The sequence below is a fragment of the Oryctolagus cuniculus genome, chromosome 3, assembly GCF_051225735.1.
Source record: "Oryctolagus cuniculus isolate XC-2025 breed Fujian yellow rabbit chromosome 3, ASM5122573v1, whole genome shotgun sequence".
Lineage (NCBI taxonomy): Eukaryota > Metazoa > Chordata > Mammalia > Lagomorpha > Leporidae > Oryctolagus > Oryctolagus cuniculus.
The window spans coordinates 146,174,723-146,191,208 of NC_142869.1; the positions used below are offsets into that span (position 1 = coordinate 146,174,723).

A 16,486-nucleotide genomic window follows, 5' to 3' on the forward strand; every position below is an offset into this window, starting at 1 on the left:
GGCTTCAGATCGGCACAGCTCAGGCCGTCGCAGCCATCTGGGGAGTGAACCAGAAGATAGAAGACCTCTCTCCCTCTCTCTCTCTCTCTCTCCCTCCCTCTCTCTCTCTCTCTAATACTGTGATTCCTACAGCACAAGAACAGAGCATCATTTCATACCAAAGGCACACTAATCCATGTAAATCTGCTAGGAATAGTTTCTTTTATGAGTAGAGTAAATGTGCATAAAATGTGATCCCCAAATTTTAATTTACACCAAACTTTTCAGGAATATATCTATTTTAATCATATTGAAATCAAGCTCTACTATAATTTCAATAGTTGAAAGCCTGCTATAAGCAAGCACTCTGAGCAAGAACATTATTAGAGTAACTACATAATAGCGATTCTATTCATGAAGCTGAATTTTATGGCTAAACCTATAGATTTAAGGAACATTAAAAACTAATCCCAAACGTGTTTAATAATAATTTTGGCAAAGGGACAGAAATTTAGTTTAGCAGTTAAGACACCCAGCTCCCAAATCAGAATACCTGGGTTCAAATTCCAGCTCCTGCTTCTTATATTCCAGTTAGGAAAAATCCTGGGGATCAGTGGTGATGGCGCAAGTAATTGGGCTCCTGCCAATGGAGGCCTGGATTGAATTCCCAGCTCCAGGCTTTGGCCTCAGCCTAACTGCTACGGATATTTGGTAAGTGAACCAGCAAATAGAAACTCTCCATCTGTCTGTTTCTGTCTCTCTTTCTGTTTCTCTGCTACAAAATAAAGAGAAATTTTTAAATGTTTGCAACGAGTGATTATTTTAACTATACAAAAAATAATGATTATATATAAAATGGTGTACATGTGTGTAATTACAAATGCCACATTATCATGTACATAAAATCAGGGAAACTTTTGTGTTTACAGTTTATAGAATGTAAAACTCATCCATATTGTTTTGAAAATTCATTTTTAATGGCTAGATAGCAATTCATCAAATATATATACCATCTTTTGAACAATATCCTACTATTATATATTTTAAAATTATTTCAGAAATTTACTGTTACAAAATTTGCATGGAAATAGTTTAAAAATAAATTTATTTTGCTTCAAAAAATCTTTGAAATCCATGCATAATTTTTTCATAATATGGATTTTCTATGAATTTTATGTATTTCTGTAAAGATGAACACTAAGAAAAAGAAATACTGAATAAAAGATATAAATATACATTTAATATATAAACATGAACTATTTATAATTTTATGAGATTTTAATTGTGAAATGTAATTTTATAATTTTTACATTTTATAATATAGATTTTTTTACATACTCATAGATGTTTACCAAAATAGTATTGTTGGTGGTTATTAAAAATTCTTACCTTACAAAAGTGTTAATTTCCTTATACCCAGAACAACACTGCTTTTTCTTCCCCATAGTTGTTATCTTGGTTAATTTAGTAGGTAAAACTTACATTTTATTGTTTACATTTTCATATATTTGATAATTTGTGAGGCTGTTAGTTCATATTATAAATAAACTTAAAACATTTAGATTATTATTTATATTCCCTGTCTACTACACACATAATTATAACTTGAATTTCAATTTGCATTGTTTTGATTCTGATGGTTATATATTTTTAGCATGTTCTATCTTCCATTTTACTCAGTTATCTTACTTATTTCTCTTTTATACAACTCCAAAAGAGTGAACTTAATTAAAGTTCATGTCCTATTTTTAAATTTTGTTTAACATTGTTTAATTAATTTTTTAGAAAGACTTATTTATTTATTGACAGGAAGAGTTACGAGGAGTGGGGAGAGGCAGAGAAAGAGAGAGATCTTCCACCTGCTGGTTCAATGACCCGGGGCTGGGTCAGGTCAAGGCCAGGAGCCAGGAGCTTCTTCCCTGTCTCTCACATGGGTGCAGGTACCCAAGGATTAGGATCATCTTCCACTGCTTTCCCAGGCACATTAGTAGAGAGCTGGATTGGAAGTGAAGCAGCCAAGACTTGAACTGGAGCCCATATGGAAGCTAGCTCTGTAGGCTGTGTGATAACCCACTGCACCACAGCGCCAGCATGTTTCATGGATCTTAACAATCAAATGGATTTGTAATATACCTGCTCCAGTCGAAAAACTTGAATCACAGGAAATAGGTTCATCCACGTTCTCCACAGAAACTGTGAACACATAGGTGCTGGAGTGATTCCCATTATCTCTGGCCTCAACTTCCAAAGGGTAGACTTTGGAATTATTTGGCTTGTCAAGATTCAAAGGCTTAAGAAGAGTAATAATGCCTGTAACTAAGAAAAAGAAATAAAATGACAATCTACCAAACAAATTATTACACCTATGTTGATTTATTTATATTATGATGTGTTAATTCATTTAATGATATCTTTACTTCATGCTTGAGAAAAATGATGTTAACCAGTTTTATATATATTGGAAATATTTCTTTACGAGTTCTGATTGCTTTTTGCTCACATTGTAAAATATAATTAGGGATGGGCATTGGGTCTAGTGATCAAATACAGCTTAGGATCCCCATGTTCCACAATAGAGTTCCTGGATTCGATTCCTGGCTCTTCATTGCAGAATTCTGCTAATGCATACCCTAGGAGGCAGTAGTAATGGCTCAAGTGATTGGGAGATCAGGATAGTGTTCCCAGCTCCCAGCTTTGTATCCCTGCCCAACACACCCCCAGTCATTGTGAGCATTTGGGAGTGAACCAGCAAATGGAGTTCTCCCACTCTGTTCGTCTCCCTTGGTGTTTCTCTGCCTCTCAAATAAGTTGAAAATTTTAAAAAATAAAAAGAATTCAACATTAAAAATGGTTTCATCATATTTTCCTCCAAGTCTCTAAATGATCATTCATTGATTTTTCAAACAGACAGTAGCATGCCTACTTAAAAAGCATTAAATATTATATTTTATTACAATATAAAGTAATGATAGGGAGTTATTAATAGCCAAGTTATATTAAAATGCTTAATCATTCATTGCCTCTACCTTCCAAATTCACTCAGTCTTACTGAATACAAAGATGAGAAATGAGCTCAAGGATCAAACCTAGAAAAATTTCTGCAAAAACAGAAATAATTATTCACCCCTGCTGCCACTACTTGATAGCCCTCCCAGATTTTGCCAATTTTTGCTCTGCGTTCATCTACTTTACCTTGAATGTCTTCATAATTCCCAAGTTTTTGTTTCTCTTAAATTGCCCTTTGCTGGTATGTTTTTATTTTGAAGATTTACTTATTAATTAATTTAAAAGAGTCAGAGAGAGATAGAGAGGGAGACACAGGGTGAGAGATCCTCCACCCACTGATTCATTCCCTAAATGGCCGCAACTCTGGACAGAGCCAGAAACTAGGAGTGTGGCACTCCATCCGGGCTTCCCACGTGAACACAGGGGCTCAAACACTCAGGCCATCATCTGTTCCCTTCCCAGGAGCATTAGCGGGGGGCAAATCAGAAGCTGGGCAGCCAGGATGCAAACCTTCATTCACAACAGGATGCTGGTGTCTCAGGTTGTATCTCAACGCCTGCAGCCATGTTCCTTCTTAATGTGTTTTTTCCAGTTGATATTTGTATTTTAAGGCTGATGTATACAAAGCCAACTACTCCCAGAACTCCAATAAATCATCTCAAATACTGAATGATCTGTCTGATGGCTTTGTGGTATGTGGGAGTTTTCCTGGATATTTTGATTTTAGATATTTGAGTGTGAATAGACATCTGTCTGTGTAGACAGGATTACTGTTTTTGAAATATTTCTCTCTAATGTTTTTTTTTTTTTTTATCAGCCAGGGTTCAACCAGAGAAACAATGGGGTTGGTTAAATAGTCTCCACGTTTGATGCTGGAGCTTGAAGTTTACAAGGCACAAAGCCAGAAAGAGAAGACACTAAGCCAAACTGTGTTTCCCAGAGTCTGATTTCCTGGCTGTTTCTGGTTTGGGTGGGCCACAAGGGAGATTGTTGGCTGACCTGGAGGGTGAAAAGCGAACAGAAGCCAATTTGTTGCCTTTTTGCTGATCCACTCTACAACCACTGACATAGACTAGCTGCAGTAGACCTCAACTCATCTTCTCTCAGCTTCTTCATCCATCTCCTAGAACAGGAGTAAGTACTCAGGCCTGGGGGGAAAGACTGTATTTCTGCAGGACGCTTGCTCCACCACCATCACTGGCTAGGGGGCCAGTGCCGTGGCTCACTTGGTTAATCCTCCGCCTGCAGTGCCAGCATCGCATATGGGAACCAGTTCTCGTCCCGGTTGCTCCTCTTCCAGTCCAGCTCTCTGCTGTGGGCCGGGAAGGCAGTGGAGGATGGCCCAAGTGCTTGGGCCCTTCACCCACATGGGAGACCAGGAGGAAGCACCTGGCTCCTGGCTTCGGAATGGCTCGGCTCCGGCCATTTGGGGAGTGAACCAACGGAGGGAGGACCTTTCGCTCTGTCTCTGTCTCTCACTGTCTATAACTCTACCCATCAAATTAGAAAAAAAAGAAAAAGAACTAGCTGGGGTCTCAGTTTGTCCTTGTGGGGTCCAGCATATATTTGTGAGTTCCATTTGGCCTTTAAGCTCTCCAACTTCATACCCATCTTCTCTTCTTTCTGACATCCTGCTTTGTGGACTTCAAATTCCAGCCTTCGATATGGAGGCAACACCTTACAGAAACTACTTAACCGGTTCTGGTTAGTTCTGCTTCAATATATCTATAACCACACATCCAAAATCAGATTATTCAGTAAAAGGCTTAGGCTATCCACAGGTGAAATTGCAGAGATCGATTATAACGTCTCTGCAGTGTAATTTACAATGCTTTCACGAAACATTTCTATGATTGTGAGCAAAACATGATGGCCAGTAATAAAAGCAAGGCAGTAGATCACTCTATTTCACAAGAATGTCTAGGAAAATAGAAACTATTAAATAACACATGTTTTTAGTATGCTTCTTTCTCCATATTTAATTTTTAAAGGGTAGTTTTGCCAATCTAAGCTTTATTTTCTTTTACTTGAAGACTGGTGGTGTTTGGGGGAGGGGTGGGCAAAGGAGAGAGAAAGAGATAGAGAGGGAGGGAGAGAGAGAGAGAGAGAGAGAAGAAGAAGCCCTCATCCATTAACTAAAGAGAGAGAGCTCTCATCCACTAACTAGTTCATTTCCCAGGCAGGACTAGACCAGGCCAACTGTGGGAGCCAAGAACTCAACACAGGTCTCTGACTTCAGTGGCAGGGACCCAACCACCTGCTGCCTACTGGAGTTTGCATTGACAGGAAGCTAAGTCAGCAGCCAGAGCCAGGACTGAATCCAGGTGTCCCAATATGGAGTGCTAGGGCAAACACTCACCCTACCAGCCTAGGTTTTAAAGAAAGTACAGCTGTTAGATAGAAAATGCTTTAAAAAAAAAAAAGAGTAGGCTAGAAGTAGTTATCTAGAACTTACCAGGGTCCAAACGAAACACTTCTTGCTGAGTTTTAAAGGAATATGTGATGCTGCTGTCTTCATCTCTATCTGTCGCTTTTACTCTTGCTATAATTTCTCCAACAGGCATCTTCTCAGTCACATTAATCAGATTCAAAGGAAATGGCCTGACGAAAATAAATAGAAATGAAAATGTTGAACACAAAAATTTGCAAATACCTCTACATGCAGTTACCAAAGACATAATAACCTGCAAATTATTTTCTGGATTTGTGATGATACCCCCTTCCTTTTGTAGAGAATTTTGAGTTCCAAAGCGATTCAAATGGAGAAATGCACTTGTGGTACAAAGTTACTTAATGTTTTTCATAAGCATCAATTTGTAACCATAGAATCTCTGGGATCTGGACACACATCAGAGACATCATGACCTCAGAAATAAAAAATAAAGCCGGCATCGCGGCTCACTAGGCTAATCCTCTGCCTGCGGCACCGGCACACCTGGTTCTAGACCCGGTCGGGGCGCCGGATTCTGTCCCGGTTGCCCCTCTTCCAGGCCAGCTCTCTGCTGTGGCCAGGGAGTGCAGTGGAAGATGGCCCAAGTGCTTGGGCCCTGCACCCCATGGGAGACCAGGAGAAGCACCTGGCTCCTGGCTTCAGATCAGCACAGTGCGCTGGCCGCAGAGTGCTGGCCGCAGCGGCCATTGGAGGGTGAACCAACGCTAAAGGAAGACCTTTCTCCCTGTCTCTCTCTCACTGTCCACTCTGCCTGTCCAAAAAAAAGAAGAAAAAATTAAAAGCAGAATGGAATAATGCACCTCTATTATTCCAGATAACCAGTGTATGGAACAGTAGGCAACTGAACATAAGGGACTAAACATATTTATTTTCATCTTGTTATCTGGCATGACGAAATACTATCCAGTGCCATAACGTATTACACTAAGCTATGAAGACACTTCTTGCAAATCTATTGCTCACCTGTCACAGGTTAAGGTCCCTGATCAATAGCCACAACGTTTCTGAAAAAAATTTATTTCTTATTCAGTCTTCCATCTAGGCATCAAGCATGTATGAATAACCCGCCAGATGCCACTGTAGTTTATACACAGAGGACTTCACCTTAGCTCCTGCTGCAGGTTTTCCACTACTAGTGATGAACTGTAATGCTATATAGTAGAAGTCTTAAACTTTGCCACAGCTATGCAGAAGAGGAAAGGCTGATTCTGGGGATGCGAGAGAGCTTCAAGGAAGACCTCAAAGAATGTAAAACCAAAGGAAAAGGGCCCCAAGTGGGCGACAACATACCTAGGAGCAGCATTCCTGATTATCACACTCCCATATGCTTTCTCCTCTATAGTGCAAGATAATGTAACTCCTAATATTTACATTCTAGACTACTGTACATCATTTCCTTCTCTGTTTTGCTCTTTGTTATTGAGCATGCAATGTTTCTCAAAAAATGAAAAGGCATTTAGGTACAATGTTTTGCTATTTTTATATTCCTTGCAATATCCAATATTAAATTCTACTAACTATATAAAAGCAATATTGAAGGAAGGCATGAAGGCAACATAAAATTGATCAAAGGTTGATGCAAAACAAATAAAATAAAACCTAACAAATCCTGATGGCCCCTCTACTGCAAAGATAGGTGAATGGGAGCTGCAACTTTCCCCACACATATGGCATAAACTAAGGTCCAAATTTGCTTAAACTGTTCTGATAACATAACTAATAGTGAATACAAGGACTCGAGCAATGAATTACCTCCCTCAATCATCTGTAAAGATATAACTTGGTGACCCAAGAAAAGTAACTTAAACACTACCATTTCTTTTTACTTCCATCCATGTAAGAAGTATGTGATCCCTCTTAGATTACAGTAGCATATTTGATTCCTAAATGAATTCATCATCTGCAAACATTTTTGGATGTTACAATTATACATCAAGGGTAGGAAAATGAAATACTGACATATTTCAAGCTAAGTCTTAAGGTTTGCTTTTCTCTTTAAAGTTAATGTTGTTATTAAAAAGCAATAGGGCAGCTTTGGAAAAGAAAGCAAAAGATTTTTTTTTAAAAGACACACAGCAAAAGCTTTCTGCATATTGCAATGTTGGTCACTTTTAAATTTGCTTTCCAATATTTTCTCATACTTTCTAGTAGCATATGCATTAATTATGGGTATAGTTAGGAATTTCTACAGAAAATCATAAAATAGTTTCTATGTGGCTATGTCATCTTTATTATTATTATTTACAACACATGTGAAAAGTTGACTTTGCCTATTCTCCTATGGCTGCACTTTGAAGTAAACATACTTACTCAAATTGAGGTTTCTCATCATTTATGTTTCGAACCCTGATAATTAGAGTTCCTTGACAAAACAGACCTTTTGTATCTGTTGCTCTCAGTGCAAGCTGGAAAACCTGAAAAGGAGTTTTTAAAGACTTTACAACATCCTTGCATATACTATTTGTAAGATATATATATAATCCATATATATTAAACTTCATATATATGTACATACATATTTTTACAATATGTTTCTTACAGCTTTTTTCTTCTAGGTACTTAAGAGAAATATATGTGCCTTTTTCCCTAGCTAGATTAGTTGTAAATTTCAAACTAGCTTCATTTTGCATGCCATTAAATTTCACTAAAAGATCTGGGTAACTTGGCCTTATGCCTAAGTATAGATGGAATTGAATAAAATAATTGAGCAAATTCCAGATTCAGTCATAACTCCAAAGTACAATGTAATGATACAACTCACAAGGCAGACTGTTTGATGCTAACCCCTAGAAACATGACCATGAACTCCTCTTGGGATAAGGAAAATAGTGTATAAATTTCTGAAGTGCTGAGTGTGTCATGAGATCTCAGATATTTCCCTTGTCAGCCTGTCACAGAGCTCACTCATTAGACATCATTTATCCAAATCAGCAAGTCTATTTTTGAAAACAAAAGCCACTGGGGCAGTAATATATCCCCTATTAACCTATTTGGTGCAAATCTTCGGCAAACTCCTACAATGTCCAGGACTCAATGACTGCACCAAACTTCAGTCACTTGTATGGGTAGCAACATGTCAGATGTCATAAAATGAATTGATTAGTATGTAGTGGAAAGCTGGAGAGGTCTCCAAGGACATAGTGGAAGTTTGGTTGAACGTATGAGTCCAGGCTACAAGGGAGGCTGAGGCGGGGGTGGTCAGAGGTGTGGAGTTGAACTGTTTAAATACCTGGCTCAGAGGCATAACCTCCATTTCTTTTCCATCTAAACTTAATCTCATACTGTAGTTCTAACACTCAGATTGTTTAAAAGATATGTATCATTGGACTTTATCCCATCCTCTAACACTCAACATATCCAAGCTGAAATTTAAATAGAATTCATTGGCTTTCATCCACCATTTATATCCTTTGAGAGTAGAAAGTTGAGATCTTCTTTAACTATTAAATCTTCTTCTTTCTAAATATCTACTCAGCAGTAACTTTTCTATTTCTACTTTCATTTACCTTTAGTTTCTATTTTTAAGCCACCTTATACAAATAATACATGAAGAGGAATTCTGAAAAAAATAATAATATGAATAATAATAACTTTTCATTTATTTCTCAACCTTCACATCTCATATCTGTATGGACCAACCATTTCAATATCCATGTAGTTGGTTTCTTTCCAATTAGTTGTTGTGCTTACACATCCTTAATTTTCCACTCAGAAAATCATCACCAAAGAGTTCTTGTTAATTTATGTTTCTTATAAGAATAAAAGAAATTGTTCCCCTTTCCTACTATGTTAGTTTCAGATTAATCCATTAGGTTCATACCTGATTTTACCTTGGCCTATAGGAGTGTTTTAACATTCTAAATGGGAGTCAACACAAATGTTCTAACAATTTCAATATGAAAACCTGACTTTTAAGTTTTTTCTATCTCTTTAATATACAGCTGTATTTTAAAATAAATGATTTGGTGTTCACAGGCTCCAAACTCAGAAAATTGGGAAATGTTTAAGGAGCTGGAAATGCCAATTATCCTGATTTGCTTATTAAACATTGTGTAAATGTATAAAATATAAGTATGTAAAATTACTATGCATCAAGTAAGAATGCACTTTTAAAATTTAATGATTTGCTAATTTTGTTTCTCCTAATCAAAAGACATTACAATTTTTTCCCCTTAAAGTCCTTACAGCAGATCTAAAAGATAAGACGTGATTCTTTGAGTAACCACAAAGCTCAGATTTATTTAGGCTTTCGTTTACTGTAAAAGTCCTGACAATCACACAAAATACCACTCTTCTTTATAATCATTATGTGTTTTATTTTTCATTAAGAGTTCAAAATTCTCACTTTCCTTCCCTCTATGTGGAAAATGATCAACATTAATTACATGAAATCCAGCATCGAAGTCCAAGGAATCTTCACCATTCACACTGACAACACCACTTACAGGGTCCACGCCAAAACAGTTGGCTCCTCTCTTTGGTCCGGAGAGTTGTGTCTCAATGGTGTACTAGAAAAATAACTTACGCATTACACATCCCAAAATAAATGAGAAGGTGGGAAGGTTATTAAGATACAATAACAGAGCAAACATGTAGAAAGTTCCCTATTTTACACTGATTAATTTCAGTTTTATAACCTAACAAGCATTACAATCACTGACATAGTCAAAATGCAGAGAAAAACATACAGTTGGGGTGGTGTTGTGATATAGTGGGTTAAGTAACTGCCTTCATGCCATTGTCCCACATCAGAATGCCATTTCTGATCCAACTCCCTATTAATGAGTCTGGAAAAGCAGCAGAGATGGCCAAAGTACCTAGGCCCTGCCACACAAGTGGGAAACCCAGACAGAGTTATAGGCTCCTGGGTTTGGCCTTGTTGAGCCTCAGCTACTGCAGGCATTTGGAGAGTGAGCCAGCAGATGGAAGATCTCTCTGTGCGTGTGTGTGTGTATGTGTGTATATCATTCTGACTTTCAAATAAAATATTAACAAAAATATTGTTGTTTAGCCAATTAGCACAAAGATTTGCCAAATAGTCATACAGTTAAAACACAATTTATGATTTATCTTATATTCTTGATTCCATTTTTTATTTATTTGTACTACCTATGTTGAGGCAAAAGTACATCAATTTATTCTTCAAAGTATCTGAAGAAAATTTAATTTAATGAAATAATAAAATTTCATTAAAGGAAGGGCCAATCCTTCTGTGTATTTTGTATTCATCTGATATGTGTCATAGCCTGTAATGATGTCACTGGGTCTCAAAACACTAAATTCTAAACAAGCACCTGTTCGGTCCCTACCCTGTTCCTACAGATGACAGAACTGGTAATCACTATGTTCAACTTGAACCAAGGGCCCTTTTTCTTCCTCTAATGAAAAGACATCATCTAGTGGGGAAGTTCTCATGTTTCTCAACAATTTTGTATTGGCTGGTCTGCAACAAAATTATTTTTGGAGCTTTCCACAGGGATGTTGAGGTTTTGACTGACAATAGGAGATGTATTACTGAAGGTTAAAGAAAGGAGAAAAAAAGCCTCCTCTGAAAATTGTGAAAATCAAGGGCATGAGGGATGAAGTGACTTCCCCAGTATCATGTCTCTACTTAGTGGCTCAGCCATGACTTAGCCCAAGTCACCCGAGACCTCCTTGGCCATTTGGTGCTTATTACTTCATTCCATGAGTTACTAAATTAGAAGTAGTAAACTCTTTCAATACATGTGTTAAAAGCCAGCTGCAGAGCACTCCGGCTAATTTTCATAGTCCAGGGTACCGCAGAATCCTCCAGGATAGAACTTTATATGTTCCTTTTTATTTTGCCAAATCTCTAAGAGACTTTACAACCATGAATCAATTATGAGAAAAGTAGGGCTCTTAGAGTTAGAGACTTAGTAATTAGGGTACTGAAACATCAAAAAATACATAATCACATTCACATGTGTCATGGAACTAGCTAGAGGAAAGAGGTCTGATGAGAGCCCCAAGGACAAAGCCTCAGTTTTTTTCTCACCATCGATGTCTTCCTCCTGGTCCCAATCTCCAGAGGAAAGCACTGTGTTAGCTTACTGCACACCTAAAAATTGCTACTACTGACACTAATACAAACAATGTATTATAGGAGCTAACTTCATTACAAGCTTTTATATTATCAGGTCATAATAATTACTCTTGAAAAATACCTCCAAAGCCTTACTCTGTTTGCTGAACTGACATAGGCATCTCACACAAGGATCGCCACCTACCTTCAGCCTGTCGCCATTGGCAAAGTCTTCATCCGTGGCTGTCACTCTGTAAATGGATTGAAACAGTGGGTAGTCCTCATCAAGTTCCACAGTAGCTGTGAAGCAAAACCATCATGTATCAAAAGATAAAGTGTACCATGCATTCATTATCTCTTTAAGAAAAACAGAGCAAGATTCACTTCAGGTTGGATAGTGGGGCTTTAAGATAGCTAGCTCTTCTCACTTCTGCATTTTTCCTCTGAGCTTCTTGTCACCCTTCCTGCCACAATAGTGACTTTTCATTACTTCTTGGCATTTTGGTGGCAACTCTAGCCGATTGAGAACAGTGTGACAAATACGATGAAAAGCTGTCCTGAGGGGATCCAGCACGTGGCCTCCCCAGCTTCCTGTGCTCCAAGTTTAGACCTGATGGGACCAGGCAGCAAAGAGTTCTGTTCCTTACAGAAGCATTTGCAAGGACAACAAATTAACAACACCCTGGACACCTCCTAACATCTTCCCACATCCTCGACCACAGCTTAAAAGAAAATAACTTGCAATACAACGTGGATGGAGTGACTTCAGGAAGTACTCAGGTTAAAGTAATTGTTTTATTGACTTCTGGTGTGTTGTTTGTGAGTGTTTGTGTGTTGTGTCTTTACAGTCTATTGTAATATGAATTTGAAATAGTTTCACTCAAATTGAGTAATATCAAATTTTAAATATTTATTTCTTACACATACAATCAGGGGATCAAGTTTCTATTATAACAAATTTAAATTCTAACAAATTGCCCAACTGAATTTAATGTGGTTTTTTTTTAAGATTTTATTTATTTATTTGAGAGGTAGATTTACAGACAGAGGGAGAGACAGAGAGAAAGGTCTCCATCAACTGGTTCACTTCCCAAATGGCTGCAATGGTGGGAGCTGGGCCGACCTGAAACCAGGAGCCAGGATCTTCCTCTGGGTCTCCCACACAAGTGCAAGGGACCAAGTACTGCTTTTCCAGGCCAAAGAAGAGAGTAGGATTGAAAGAGGAACAGCCGGGACACAAACTGGCACCCATATGGGATGCTGGCGCAACAGGTAGAGGCTTAGCCTACTATGCCACTGCGTGGCCTTTTAAAGTAAGGTAGTGAGGGACACTGGTGGCTACTTAGAACCATGTCTCCTGCCCAATATTTTCTGCAGAAACAATAATAAAGAAAAATTATATGCAAGTCATGCCCTCAGAGTGTTTATAGACAGAGCATTACCAAGCATCATAACAAACTTTAAGTAAATTTTTTTTTAATTTTTTTTTGATAGAGTGGACAGTGAGAGAGAGAGAGAAAGGTCTTCCTTTGCCGTTGGTTCACCCTCCAATGGCCGCCGCGGCTGGCGCGCAGTGGCCAGCGCACCGCGCTGATCCGATGGCAGGAGCCAGGTGCTTATCCTGGTTTCCCATGGGGTGCAGGGCCCAAGTACTTGGGCCATCCTCCACTGCACTTCCCTGGCCACAGCAGAGAGCTGGCCTGTAAGAGGGGCAACTGGGACATTAAGTAAATTTTTTTAAACAGAAGCAAGTTCAACAAATCCTAGCAAATAAAATCTCAACTTTCTATCCAACCATGATGTCTTTTTTCAAGCAAGAAATGACCCAGAAAACCTGTAGGTAAGAGAAAAAGAGAAGGCTAACAACAGGCCTGACAATGATACAAAATGATTGCCAGAAACATGGAGTCTACCCAAAGTGTAAAAAACTAGAAATTCTATTACGTTCAAAGTACCACACATGGTTAGCCCCAAGCCTCACACTCCCAAATTAATTTTTTGTTACAGACAAATAAATAATAAAACATTAGATTTTAAGATAATAAACATTTTTTAAAAGAATGACGTGGTCCGGCAATGCTAGCATCCCACGTGGGCGCTGGTTCAAGATCCGGCTGCTCCTCTTTTAATCCAGCTCTCTGCTATGGTCTGGGAAAGCAGCAGAAGATGGCCCAAGTCCTTGGGTACCTGCAGCTGTGTGGGAGACCTGGAAGAATCTCCTGGCTCTTGGCTTTGGATTATCATAGCTTCAGCCATTGTAGCCATTTGGGGTGTGAACCATCGGATGGAAGACCTCTCTCTCTTGCTCTCTGACTTTGTCTCTCTGTAACTCTGCCTTTCAAATAAATAAATAAATCTTTAAAGAAAAAAATAAAGCAAAATATGTGTTAGAGGAATATAGGTCTCTAGAACTTCTCAGAACACTAAGCTTAAAGTTTAAATTGTTTAATTTTCATTTTATTTGAAAGGCAGAGAAAGATCTTCCATCTGCTAATTCACTTCCAAAATGCCTGTATCAGCCAGGGATGGGCCAGGATGAAGGCAGGATAGTGCTGGATCAGAAGCAAGGACACTCCAATATGGGATTCAGGCAAACTAAACAGCAACTTACCCATTGTAAGAAATGCCTGCCCGGGGAGAGCAAGGTCGCCAACCACGTGGAAGCTGAGCCCCAGGAGCCACCAGGACCCGCTGGACCCGCCTGACCCACTGGAGCCACAGAGTCTGAGCGCCAGCGCTGGAAGGGGAGGTGAGCTAAAAACCTCTTGGTAACCCGAGACATTGGCGGGGAAAGGCAGAAAAAACCTGCAGAGAACGAAGCCTGAAACCCCATTGGGGAAAGTTCACCAGGCTGGCTGGAGGAGAGAAAAAATCGAATAAATAAGGGGAACCTGCACGGACATTTAGCCTCTCTCTCCACTCACCTTACAAAGCCGAGCAAGACAAAGGGCAGGCGCCATTTTGCATATGTAAAGCGGGTGTCTCTCATTAGCCAAGCAGAAAAACCTGACTCTGGTAATCAAACGAATACTCACAGGGGACAGATTTCATACATCAACTACTCTCAATTCCACTCAGCTGTGTGGAATTACTTCCCAACTGAGTCAAAAAAAAAAAAAAGAGAGAGAGAAAGAGTGAGAGTGAGCAAGAGAACAATCAGGGTGAATCACCTTTGGCACACCCTTAACCCTGTAGAACCAGAGCTCTCTGGTCACACCCATCACAGCCTCTAAGGATCCATTAAAAGCAGACAGTCCTCTTAATCTAGAGTCACAGTATAACGAGAAAAAAAAAAAAAAAAACAAAGAATATCTCCAATATGACAAACGCAAAAGCCGAGGTAACAAGAACAAGGAAGACACTATGACGCCCCCAAATGAAATAGACACCCCAATTCAAGATTATGAAGATGATGAGATAGAAGAAATGTCCATTCTCCCAAAAGGAATTTACAGATTCAATGCGATACCAATCAAGATACCGAAGACATTCTTCTCAGACCTGGAAAAATGATGCTGAAATTCATATGTTGACACAGGAGACCTCGAATAGCTAAAGCAATCTTGTACAGCAAAAACAAAGCTGGAGGCATCACAATACCAGATTTCAGGACATATTACAGTTGTTATCAAAACAGCAGGGTACTGGTACAGAAACAGATGGATAGACCAATGGAACAGAATAGAAACACCAGAAATCATCCAAACATCTACAGCCAACTTAAATTTGATCAAGGATACAAAACCAATCCCTGGAGTAAGGACAGTCTATTCAATAAATGGTGCTGGGAAAACTGGATTTCCACATGCAGAAGCATGAAGCAAGACCCCTACCATTCACCTTACACAAAAATTCACACAACATGGATTAAAGACTTAAATCTATGACCCGACACCATCAAATTACTAGAGAGCATTGGAAAAACCCTGCAAGATATAGGTACCGGCAAAGACTTCTTGGAAAATACCCCAGAAGCACAGGCAGTCTTGGAAAATACCCCAGAAGCACAGGCAGTCAAAACCAAAATTAACATTTGGGATTGCATCAAATTGAGAAGTTTCTGTACTGCAAAAGAAACAGTCAGGAAAGTGAAGAGACAACCAACAGAATGGGAAAATATATTTGCAAACTGTGCAATAGATAAAGGGTTAATAACCAGAATCTACAAAGAAATCAAGAAACTCCACAAAAAACAAAATAAACAACCCTCTTAAGAGATGAGCCAAGGACCTCAATAGACATTTTTCAAAAGAGGAAATCCAAATGGCCAACAGGCACATGAAAAAATGTTCAAGATCACTAGCAATTAGGGAAATGCAAATCAAAACCACAATGAGGTTTCACCTCACCCCGGTTAGAATGGCTCACATGCAGAAATCTACCAACAACAGATGCTGGCGAGGATGTGGGGAAAAAGGGACACTAACCCACTGTTGGTGGGAATGCAAACTGGTGAAGCCACTATGGAAGTCAGTCTGGAGATTCCTCAGAAACCTGAATATAACCCTACCATACAACCCAGCCATCCCACTCCTTGGAATTTACCCAAAGGAATTTAAATTGGCAAACAAAAAAGTGGTCTGCACCTCAATGTTTATTGCAGCTCAATTCACAATAGCTAAGACCTGGAACCAACCCAAATGCCCATCAACAGTAGACTGGATAAAGAAATTATGGGACATGTACTCTATAGAATACTATACAGCAGTCAAAAACAATGAAATCCAGTCATTTGCAACAAGATGGAGGAATCTGGAAAACATCATGCTGAGCGAAATAAGCCAATCCCAAAAGGACAAATATCATATGTTCTCCCTGATCAGTGCAACTAACTGAGCACCAAAGGGGAAACTTGTTGAAGTGAAATGGACACTATGAGAAACAGTGACCTGATCAGCTCATGTCCTGACGGTTGATGTACAATGTAATACTTTATCCCTTTTAGTATTTTTTTTTGTTCTAGTTAATACTATTTGTTGAACTCTGTAATTAACACACAATTATTC

General features: G+C 38.9%; 1 protein-coding gene across 2 annotated transcripts in view; it reads right to left on the minus strand.

Annotated features, from left to right (window-relative positions):
• LOC100348313 (cadherin-related family member 4) overlaps positions 1 to 14,509 on the minus strand; it is a 107,956-nt gene extending 93,447 nt beyond the window's left edge. Inside the window, exons 1-6 of one of the 2 annotated variants that reach the window (XM_089329464.1) lie at positions 14,092 to 14,509; positions 11,686 to 11,780; positions 9,823 to 9,945; positions 7,748 to 7,851; positions 5,441 to 5,586; positions 2,113 to 2,295 (exon numbers count right to left, since the gene is read on the minus strand). In XM_089329464.1, coding sequence (XP_089185590.1) covers positions 2,113 to 2,295; positions 5,441 to 5,586; positions 7,748 to 7,851; positions 9,823 to 9,945; positions 11,686 to 11,780; positions 14,092 to 14,095 — 655 coding nt within the window. In that variant the 5' untranslated portion in view covers positions 14,096 to 14,509. The remainder of the gene's footprint in view (positions 1 to 2,112; positions 2,296 to 5,440; positions 5,587 to 7,747; positions 7,852 to 9,822; positions 9,946 to 11,685; positions 11,781 to 14,091) is intronic. The other variant, XM_089329465.1, reaches the window with a different exon arrangement.
• Between the last annotated feature and the right edge of the window lie 1,977 nt (positions 14,510 to 16,486).